At 50.2% G+C, this 11,141-nt stretch overlaps 1 protein-coding gene across 1 annotated transcript in view; it reads right to left on the reverse strand.

Moving 5' to 3' along the window:
• ACAN (aggrecan) overlaps nt 1-10,465 on the reverse strand; it is a 28,208-nt gene extending 17,743 nt beyond the window's left edge. Inside the window, exons 1-10 of the mRNA XM_058811507.1 lie at nt 10,395-10,465; nt 9,493-9,864; nt 8,052-8,226; nt 7,414-7,541; nt 6,127-6,420; nt 2,887-3,426; nt 2,229-2,403; nt 1,680-1,807; nt 1,266-1,559; nt 83-274 (exon numbers count right to left, since the gene is read on the reverse strand). Coding sequence (XP_058667490.1) covers nt 83-274; nt 1,266-1,559; nt 1,680-1,807; nt 2,229-2,403; nt 2,887-3,426; nt 6,127-6,420; nt 7,414-7,541; nt 8,052-8,226; nt 9,493-9,864; nt 10,395-10,464 — 2,368 coding nt within the window. The 5' untranslated portion in view covers nt 10,465. The remainder of the gene's footprint in view (nt 1-82; nt 275-1,265; nt 1,560-1,679; nt 1,808-2,228; nt 2,404-2,886; nt 3,427-6,126; nt 6,421-7,413; nt 7,542-8,051; nt 8,227-9,492; nt 9,865-10,394) is intronic.
• Nucleotides 10,466-11,141: the final 676 nt, after the last annotated feature.

Genomic DNA, 11,141 nt, shown 5'->3' on the forward strand with positions numbered 1-11,141 from the left:
AAATTATTCATACTCTGTGAGGGTCCCAACCCTACACCACCAGCCCAGCACGATGCAGCCTACAAGGAAGCTCTGAACGCACCTGAGAGCAGTGACACATCTGTTGGAAAGACCTCTGTGCCCCAGGCTGTCTGATTCTCAGGCTGAGTGGCAGACTCTGTCTCCATGATCACCTCCTCTCCCGAGGGCACCCCCTCCACTCCAGGGATCACTTGTGTTGCCAGAACATCTTCAAAGAACGGGGTGACCCCCTCCTCCTCCACAGGAGGCAGAGCTGGAACAAAAAGGCATTGGAAGGAGTTTCTAAAAATTCAGAATCCAAGACGCCGGTGATGTGCCGCGTTCAAACCAGCAGTCCAACATTCCCAGCCTCCCTTCTGAAATCCCTTCCCCTCAGGAGACAGATTTCTGTGCCCTGCAGGGGCAGGAGAGTATTGGAATTATTACCAATATAAGCAGATGGGATATGCCTGGGCTTGTCTGGCCCTTGCTGCTTGATCAAAGGCGGCAACTGTGGTGGTTTCACCTCAGACACACCTTTGGCTAGCTGGATATTGCAGCTGGGTGCTAGAGACAAGTCCAGACATGCAGGAGCGCAGGTTTACCTTGGCAGAGAAGCTTTAAGATGAGGTGAATGAAAAGGAGTTGGGTTCTGCTAGAGGGTTTTGATCCGGAGCTTTATTCCTGACCCACAGGCCTCTGAGTCCCATAACAGCCCTAACAGAACCTTGAACTATGTGGTTGCTGTTCCTTTTAACCCCAGGGAGAGGGAGAGGGATCCCACCAACCAGGTGTGTGTGTGGGGGGGGGATCCCTCTCCCTCTCAGGGGACACTGAAGATGTCAAGATGGCTGCCACACACACCCAAGGAAAAAAGACTTACTCCTAAACTTTACTGTTAGTTTTTGCTAGGTATATACATGCAAGTACCCACGCTCCAGTGTAGATGCCCTGGACACCTTAATTAGGCAGATAGGAGTGGGTATCAGGCTCACCATGACTGTAGCCCAAAACACCTTGCAATTGCCACACCCCCACGGCTACTCATCAGTAGTTAATATTAAGCAATGAGACTTAAACTTGACACCTGGATGGCCCAATGTCCCCCAGGGCTGAGAAACATCTTTTGAGCTTTGCCAATCATTGACAGACAGCACTCAGCAGGGGCAAGGGATGGGGAGGGAGAGGTGGCTGGCAGGCCTGGGGAAAGACTGAGATAAACTGAGGCAAGCCATGACACCACACCACAACAGGAGGGTGGGTACCTCTGAAACAGAAGGCGTGGTGCCGGGACAGCGGGTCGGGGAAGCCGGTCTGGTTGTGGTGCTGGTACACGGTCCTGACACCCGGTGCGTCGCCGCCACACGCGGGCCGGGGGCTCACGATGGGGTAGCGCAGGCTGCCGTCGGCCAGCCAGCCCGCGTAGCACCGGTCCAGGCCCTGCTTCCAGGCGGCGTGCAGCTGCCCAACAGAGGCCAGCGTGGCGTTCTGGCTCTGGCAGAACAGCTGGGCTTCGGGGAAGGTGAACTGCTCCGGCTGGGTTGCGAAGAACACATCACCTGAGGGGTGGGAGGGAAAACACGAGTGAATCCCTGCATGCCAGACATCTACAGACAGCATTTGAGGTGTGGGGCACATTTCTGCTCCACAGCAGTGCCCAGGGGCAGAGGAGGATGTACCCTTGAGCCTGTCGATGTAGCAGTACACGTCGTAGGTCTCCGAGGCCGGGCGCATGCCATATGACCGTACGCCTGGAGTGTTCTCTTTGTCTCCTATGCAGTTATTTCGGGGATTCACGATGGGATACCTACCAAAAAAAGGAAGAGAAGAGGTAATCCAAGGTCAGCCTTATGTAGCCAGGACTGAAGAACCTCAGTGTGCTTGGGAGTGCGACATGAACTCTTCACTGTTTGAGGTGCTCAGAGTCTGCAGTGTGACTTGGAGACAAGTCCACTTACAGCTCGAGGCAATAAATACAAATTTCCTGCTACTCTTCCTACACACCAGGAGGGCTCACTGGTGCAAGATGTATACACAGGTTAGGAAATGAGGAAAAGAAGTGGGCAAAAATATGTCTATTGGCCACTGAATATCATGGTCTGGAGAAAATTTTGGGTCAGGAAAGCTTATGCTGTTGATGAGGAGAGCATCAGGACAACCCAGAGTAAAGCCTCAATGGCTGAATGGCCATTTTGGAGGGTGTCTTCCCCAGGTCAGTGTAACTTTACCTGACTGTCTGGTCCCGCAGCCAGCCAGCATCACACTGGTCGAAGCCAGCCTCGTAGGCAGCCTGGAGCTGCTGGGGGGTGGCAATCACAGCGCTGTTCTCCAGGCAGGCCTTCTGGGCTTGGACAAAGGAGAAGGCGTATCTGCTGGTGGCCGCACGGTAGTGAAACACCACACCTGGGGAAAGAGAAGCTGTGGTGAGACAATGGGTACAGGACTCCCTTGCACTGAGATGCGTGACCAGAAATGGTCTTCCAAAAACCAGTGCAAGGACCACGCCCTCTCAAACTCCTTTTGATGCAAATGCCTCATTCATGGAGCCCTGCTGCTATTGAGTTCTGGGGATCTCTTTAGCTCTCCTCTAAGGTCTTCTTGCCTTGACTTTCCCCTTCCCTGGAGTCAGATGGATATGGGAGAGCAGAGTGTGACCACTGCAGCCCAGCTGAGCTCTGGTCAGCCCATGATGGGGTGGCCCATCACCTTCTCCTCTCCCCTCCTGCCCCACTGTGATGGGGGCTCTCAGCCTGACCCTTAACAGGCCTGTGCACCTCCAGGGACCTGGATGCCCTCTGAGATGGCAGAAACTCAGGCTGTTTTCAGCTGAATGGTTGCCTCTAGAATGAGCTGGCCTTCAGGCTTTTCTCAGTCCTGGTGCCTTACCTGTGGGGGAGATGGGCTGCTCGGGAAGGTGGCCGGCACCGGGGGCAGCTGTCACTCGCACAAGCTGATCTTCCACCGTGAACGCTGAGGCAGACTCCAGTCCTGGGGTGGCAGTCACCCCCACGGCCTCTTCCACCGAGCTCACCTCTGCTGTTTCTGTAGTGCTAGCTGTGCCAAAGGCTAAGGTGGTGAAGGCAGTGCCTAAATCTAGGGTGGTGGCCTCTTCAGGTACAGTCCACACCGCTGTGCCATCCTTCCTGGTCACATTTTCCTCTTCTGTGGCAGATGTCTCTGGTGTGAGAGCGGTGGTGAAGAGATCAGGCAGGGCAGTGAAGCTCTCGTCCAGCCTGGTGGCCGTGGGGGTGATCTCAATGGGCTCCAGGGTGGCGATGCTGCCGCGGGCCTCCTCCTCCGTGGCGTTGCGTGACAGGAGCAGCTCCACCTCGGTCTGGGTGACAGTCTGCACTGTGAAGGCACTGCCCAGCCCGCTGCCCAGCTCGTCGATGAACTGCCCTGGGACCAGGCTCTCAATGTCCTCCCCTGCATCAGGACACAAAGCAGCAATCAGAGGGGATAATGTCTGTGACAGTGTTCACAGGGGTCTGAGGATGAGGGAAGAGACGAGGATCTGACTCCATGTTTTAGAAGGCTTGATTTATTATTTTATGATATATATTATATTAAAACTATACTAAAGGAATAGAAGAAAGGATTTCATGAGAAGGCTAGCTAAGAAGAGAAAAAGAAAGAATGATGAAAAAGGCTTGTGGCTCAGACTCTGTGTCTGAGCCAGGTCACTGTGGTTGGCCATTAATTAGAAACAACCACATGAGACCAATCACAGATGCACCTGTTGCATTCCACAGCAGCAGATAATCATTGTTTACATTTTGTTCCTAAAGCCTCTCAGCTTCTCAGGAGGAAAAATCCTAAGGAAAGGATTTTTCATAAAAAGATATCTGTGACAAATGCCAGCCTGATGAGGTGAGTTGCACAGGTGCTGCCTCCAAGGAGCAGCTGGGTATCTCTGCTACGGGAGTATTAGGGAAATCGTGACAGTTTGGTAAAAGAAATGGTTTTCCTTCCTCCACTGTGGCTCTGTGCAACGCCTCAGCACGGAGGGCATGTGAGGAGGCACCGAGCCACCTCATGCTCCAAATGTGGTCAATCAGCGGGGACATTGCCCCCGCTCATGCCAGTTCCCCTTCCCGGGAACACCTTGCCCATATCCGAGTCTGCACTGACCCCTAGTGCCTGCCGCAAGGAAATTGGATTGGAAGGAGGGAAGTCGGGGAGCTTGGATAACCTCCACGGCAGATCCGTCTGAGAAAGACAGCTGGATCCTCACACTTGGTGCACGAAACCTCAGCAGGATCACGATCACCTTCTGCTCTGCCCAGGCGGTGACTTGAGCTCATCCCGTATGAGCATCCTAACCCACTGCCAGGACAGCCAAGGCCACTTGCTGTACCAAACACACTGAAACAGCTCCCACTTTTCCCCTTCCAAATCAATTTCCTGCTCAAGCCACATCCCTTGGGTCTAGGACAACGTGCTTTACATGGCACTGAGCAGCTCAGCTGACAAGGATGCTGTTTGGTAGAGCAGCATGAAACAGAACTGTGAGGGCAGATAAGGGAGGGGTGGATCACATCTTGGATGTGCAGCATGGCAGGGGAGGGAAAAAGGATGAGACAATGCCCAGATTTTCCTCTAATCATGCGTTCCCTGTTATATTTCCAATTCCATTTTGCTGCTGGTTCATTTTAGGCAGTACTTTTCAGATCTCAAGGGATTCAGAGATTTCTATGAAGATGCTTGGAAAAGGACTGACCATATGCAGCAGTTTCAGAGGCAAACATTGAGATAACCAAAAGGCTGTGGCTTGGTGGACCAGTCTTTAGCTTGGCCACATAACTGGGTACCTCCACGGGTCTGGGAGAGGTATCTGGGCACAACAGATCTGATCATAAGGGTTTCAACAAATATTTTAAAATTTGTTATTTTTTTAACTGTGGCAATCCTACTTGAATGTTAGCTTCTGGTTTCCCTGAATAGACAAAATATCACTGTTTCCCCCTCTTCTCGCTGCAGGGAACAGTGTAAAGTTAGGAGAAAGGGGGAGCAGCTGGGATGAAATTTTAATCCACAGTTTCCCAGAGACTGCATCAGTCTCAGATTTATCCCAGCATGGAAAGTCAGTCACGCATCTGTTCCACACCACATCTCATCACTACACACATCTTCAGGGTCAGACCTGTTCTCTTTCTCCTTCACCTCCTTCTCCAGCATTCAAAGTCTCCTGTGTGAAGCACCTGAGCTCTGCTTCGTGTGTCCAGGAGAGCTTTAAAAGCAGGAGGGTGTGGGAGGACTGGAGAGATGGGAACTGTGTTACCCTCACCTCCACAGAGCCCCCCATGTGCAGGTCAAGCAGCCTTTCTAGATCTGCTTTCTACCTCAACATGAGCAGAGGACTTAGTCCTTTGCAAAACCTGCTTTCTCCCCTCTCTTTTTTTAAAAACAACCTCAACATCAAAGAAGCAAGAGGTTGTCTCTGGCCAGGGAGCTCCTCTGTATTGTAAAAGCAGAGTGGCCCTGACAAAGCGGGGAGAATGACTGCATCTGACTCCATTATATCAGAAGGCTAATTAATTACGTTATTATACTATATTATTCTATACTATATTATACTATATTACATTGCATCTAAACTGAATCTTCACAAGCACCCAACTCAACTCAACTGCCCAGAATCTGGTGACTGTCTCCTGACCCACAGGAGACAAGTAGAAAAAAGGTCTCAGGATTTTCCACTGCAAGAAAACTGAATAGCAACTTCTAGCTTAAACTGTAATGTACTAACTTTTGGTGATTGGAGAACAGTAACATGAATGTGGTAATTATAGTAGTTATGATAGGCTATAGATAATAGTTAAGGTATAGATTGGTTCTACAGATTGGTAGAACTACTAAGGTATAGATTGGTTCTATAGATCTTCTTGTATTAAGATGCTCAGCAAAGAAAAGTATATAATGCAATGTAACCTAAACTAAAGGGTCTCCAGGCCAGCCTGCAGCTGGAGCTGACAGCTGTGGGCACAGGCTCTGTCACCCACGACCCTGGACTGCTGTAATGTATTGGATGCAATAAACTGCATTTTGGAGAGCCCCTGAAGTCCCGCATCCCTCATTTCCGCTCTTACACAGAGCCACTGTGAGCAGCAGAGATTTGAGACTCACCGCTGTAGCAGATGGCGTCGTAGCGCGAGTCGGGGTGCGGGTACCCCGTCTGGTTGGCGTGCAGGTACACCGTCCTCACGCCCACCAGGTTGCCCCCGCAGTTGGGGCGCGCCCGGGAGATGGGGTAGCGCACGCTGCGGTCGGCCAGCCAGCCCGCGCTGCACACGTCCATGCCGTCCTTCCAGGCCAGGTACAGCTCCCCCGTGGTGGCCAGGCGTGCTCCCAAACTGCGGCATTTGTCAAACGCTTCTTGGAAGGTGAACTTCTCCGGGGCGGTGGCGTAGAAGACTTTGCCTGCAATCACATCATCCGTTAGCACAGGAATTACTGTAAATCAAAGGCGACTCGCACAAAGGGGAGAGAGAATGGTGCATCTGACTCCATCATCAGAAGGCTAAAAATTACATTATTATACTATACTATGTACATTGCATCTAAACTGAATCTGCCATGCGCTCACTCTTGCTCACAATTGCTCACACTGCACTCATCTCTCATTCTCTCGTGATTGTCCCGTGTCAATCTGACACACACACACACTTCTTGGTCCTGACAGGCCAAGGGAACAAAACATCCTCACTTTGGCTTGCTGTGCCTGTGTTGTGCTAAAGTGGAACGCCATCTCCATATTGCATTCTATTTTAGCACAACACAGGCACAGCAAGTGAGATAAGAATTGTGTTTTCCTTCTTCTCTGCTTGTCTCACAGCTTCTTTCTGTTCAGAAGGCATGTGAATACCACGAGGAGTTACCTGTTGGATTCTAATTTTCTTTCTGGCTCCCCTCCCACTCAAAAGAGTTTGGATAAGATGAGGAGTTGTGTGTATTAGAGCTGAAATGCAAGCCCATGTGGGTGACTTTGTAAAGACCAGAAGAAAGTGAGTCTTACAGACCAAATGCAGATTTTAGCAAAACACACCACACCAGCTGGAGCCACAGGGCAAGGGGGAGATAAGGACAAGTGTAGCTCTGTTGTGCTGAATATTTCCATGTCATAAGTATGAATGATTGGTGCATCTGAATGTCACACACTCAAATGGCTGACCAGGCAGGATGGCGTGGACTCTGGTGGAGGTTAGACGGACTCCACCCTCTGCACTGCATTAGTCATTTGACATTAAAATTGTCCAAGGTCTAATAAAAAGACTGTAAAGAACATCTGGACTGGCCAGGGAATGTGCTTTTCCAGCTTTAACCTGTCTTTTCTCTATTTGCTGTTGTCCAGTCTAGGCATGATCAGGGCTTTGACTGCTTCTGCCTCTAGTAACAATAAAAACCCCAAATCACCTTGCATTTGCTCTGCATAGCAGTAAACATCATAGGTTTCATCTGGCTCACGGACACCGTAGGTCCTCACTCCTGGAAATTCGTCCTTGTCGCCATAGCAGCGCTCCCGGGGCCAGTGGATGGGATACCTGAGGGAGAGATTGTGGATAAGCAGGGGAGGCAGGACCCTGGCAGCCACTGAAGGCTGGGAGGGAGCTGCAGAGCACTGCCCAGTGGGGTGATTTATGGCTTTTCCCAGATTATGGAAAAGGCAAAGGATGATCTGCTGTCCTGCCCTCACTCTGATGGTCTTTGGAACCCTGACCAAAGACATCAGGACAAGGTGCCTCCCCAGTGAGGTTGAGCCAAATTTGTGCATCTTGGCACAGCACTGGTTTTGTTCAGGGAAGATGGAGGATCAGGATGAAGCCATTGTCCACTCAGTTGTCACCACCAGCCCAGGAGGGCAGTGGTCACTCTGCTTTCCTACTGGAGATTCCCCTCTAGCAGAGAATGACTTTGCAATCCACCACCCCCTCTGCACACCAGCAGTTACAACAGCTGAGATTTAGCAACCATTTTCAGTTGGTGGCTTCATCACAGGAATCCTTCCCTAACAATGCTGCTGTGGCTTTCACTGCCCCTGAGTGGCTTCTCACCTGACAGTCTGATCAGCCAGCCAGCCAGCATCACACTGCTCGTACCCATCCTCGTAGGCAGCCTGCAGCTGCTCAGGGGTAGCAATGACAGCACTGTTCTGGATACAGGCCTGCTTTGCCTTCTCAAAGTTCAGGGTGTACCTTGTGGAGATCGCTCTGTAGTGGAATACGATGCCTGGAAAAGACAATGGACATCAGTCACAACCACCAGCCCCTGCCTTCCAGAGAAGGCACAAGAAAAAGGCAAAATTAAACCTCATCCTGTAGAGCCCTGCAGTGGAAGCTGTCTCCCTGTCTTATACAGAAAGTAAAAACCACAAAAAAGAGAAGGATTGTACAAAACTTTCATTGTTTTATCCACCTATTACTAGGACAGGCTTTACAATGTGGCAATGGAAGTTTTTCCAGAACAGCCCAATTCTCCAGATGAGGGCATCCCATCTCTTAAAATGTTTGGAAAAAATTAAAGGTCTGATAAAGGTTCTGTTCCAGCTTTACCCATTTGAGTAATAACCCAGTGTACCCAGTACCACCTCCTGCCAAGGATGTCGTCTTGCTGCCTCTGCAATTCACCTTCTGCCAGAAGAGACGTTTTCTTGCCATATTCTGCCATGAGTCATTTTACGGGTTTGTTTAGTCTGGTCCTAGCCTGCTAAAATAAATGCTTGGCCTGTGGCTTCTCCACTCATCACCTTATCTGTGACCTGAGAGAAAGGGCTTATTCCTACGAGGAAATCATTGCATTCTTTGCCTGTGTGCCTGTCCTGAGTTGACTACATGATTATCCCATTATCCCCAATCATCTTGTTCTGTTTATGCTGAATAATAAATTTTGCACCTTTAAGACTTGTTACAGAGAGTGAAGGGGGGGAGAGAAGAAGTGTGCAGTTTGTTTTCAGACACTGCACTCACTCCTCCACATTCCTGCTCCTGCACTGTGCTGTCTGCGGATGGACAGACAGCGGGACAGAGTTCTCCTTTGTTTTAGTTAGTTTTAGCTAGACTGTGGAGGTTTTTTCCCTTTTCTTTGGACCTGTTTAAATCTGTTCTGGCCTGAACACCCAGCAGAGCACCGGCAGCTCCACCTGTGGCCCACCAGGCCAGGCCGGGCCTGCGACATTTCCAGCACTGAGGGACTGATCAGAGACTGAGTGAGCTGAGCTTCAACCTGGGGAGGGAACTTTCTCAGTTTGTCATCTCTTTTGGAGCAGCAAGGGGTTTTATTGTTTAATATTGTTTAATAAACAGGTTTTTCCACTTTTCTCCAAGGAGGTATTTTCTCCCGGACCAGTTCGGACGAGGGGCCAATTGAATCTGCTTTTCTAGAGGAGCTCCTTTGGGCCTTCTCTCCAAAATTTGCTCTGAACCAGGAGAGTGCCTCTTCCTCCCTTCAGGCCAAGCAGCAAGACACAGAGAGAAAAGAGCAAGGTCAGCACCCCACCTTTGACCAGGACCTCGATTGTGTCCTGTCTGTCCTCAATGCCGTACATCACTTCGCAGCGGTAGATCCCGGTGTGGTTGGACCTCAGCGCCTTGATCTCCAGTGTGGCATCCGTGGGGATGGCGGGGTAGTTGGGCAAGGAGATCACCTCCCTGTACTCGCTGTTGAGCCGGATCCTGCCACCCGTGGCCACCAGCAGGACAACCTCGGTGCCGTTGGACAACTTGCTCCACTTGATGCGTGGGGTCAGCATGACGCTGGTGTCCTGCTCCTCAGGGATGTTGAAGTAACAGGGGATGTTCAGGGAGCTTCCCAGGATAACACGCAGGGGAGACTGCTCAGGTATCTTGACTTCCAGGCCATCACTACTGTCTGCCAGTTCCCAAACAGAGCAATGGTTGCATCAATGACACTTGTAATACAAAATGTCCCATGCTTCCATATAATCCAGTGCCTGTATGTGCTGTGCAAACCTGTACCCACGTATTCAGACATGATTGTTTTGTCTAGTCTAGAAAGGGAAGTTGTGGCAATGACCACTGCACCATGGCTGCTTTTGAGATTTGGACCAGTGCTGGATTTGGGAATGAAGGGAACAAAGGGTTCTGCTGCAGCCTAGCTGCTGCCCACACTATGAGTTCATACCTGATAATGTTTTAAAAGGGAAATGCTGAAATTCTCTTCATTTCCCACAGATCTGCAGCTATTTCCCTGACTTCCCAAGCACCAGAGCAGCGAGAGGCTGTGGCACAGCAGCCATCCAAACAGAGGAGCCTTGTGTGTGCACAGCACAGACCTTGGGCATATTTATTAACTTATTTCTGGGGGCTGCCCATCCATGGGGATGGGACCAGGGTGCAGCACAAGGCTCAGTCCTGCTTTGCCAAGCCCTGGACACGTACCTGAGAGCTCCACAGAGTCAGCTGCGGTGATGGCTTGCAAACACACAAACACTAATAGCAAAGTGGTCATAATTTACCTGCAAGAAACAACACAGGGAGAAATGATTTGTGTATGTTCACAGGAGCTGAGTGCTGTGCATGCTGCTGCAAGGCAGTGCAATGCTTTCAGCTGCTCCTAAAGCCTCCTACACTCCTCACACCAGCAGGGAAAGCCTGTCCTTGGGGAATGATTCTGCCCCAAAGTGCTGCTTGCTTTGGGACATCAGTCCATGGGATAAATAAATAACATGCTCTGCTATGTACAACAGTCTGAAGTGTTATTACACAACACTTAATATACTGCTTTCCCACTCCCTCTCTTGTGATTCAGTCTTACCTATGGAGCAGAAAGACAATTTTACAACAGGTTTTACACACTTGTTATATATTTACTCATGAGGGACCATCACATCCACTAAGCTTTGTCTCAGAACAGGAGCTGCTCCTCACTGGGCATCCCAAATCAAGCCAGAACTGGCTTTCAGGCCAGATGATTGGAAGAATTTCCTACTCCTTAAAATGCTCTGAAGGGAAAATTGCCCTCTGCATGGGGGAAAGTGAAATGTTACAACTCTTTTTGCACAGAGAGCCAGCATATCCTCAAGTGCAAATTGCTCCAGAACTAATACAAGAAATACACAGGGTACAGTTCTGGGCATCTTAAATCTCCCATAAAAATATCTTCTTGGGATCCCTCAATTAGTCAGA

Source organism: Ammospiza caudacuta, chromosome 10, assembly GCF_027887145.1.
Source record: "Ammospiza caudacuta isolate bAmmCau1 chromosome 10, bAmmCau1.pri, whole genome shotgun sequence".
Taxonomy (NCBI): Eukaryota; Metazoa; Chordata; class Aves; order Passeriformes; family Passerellidae; genus Ammospiza; species Ammospiza caudacuta.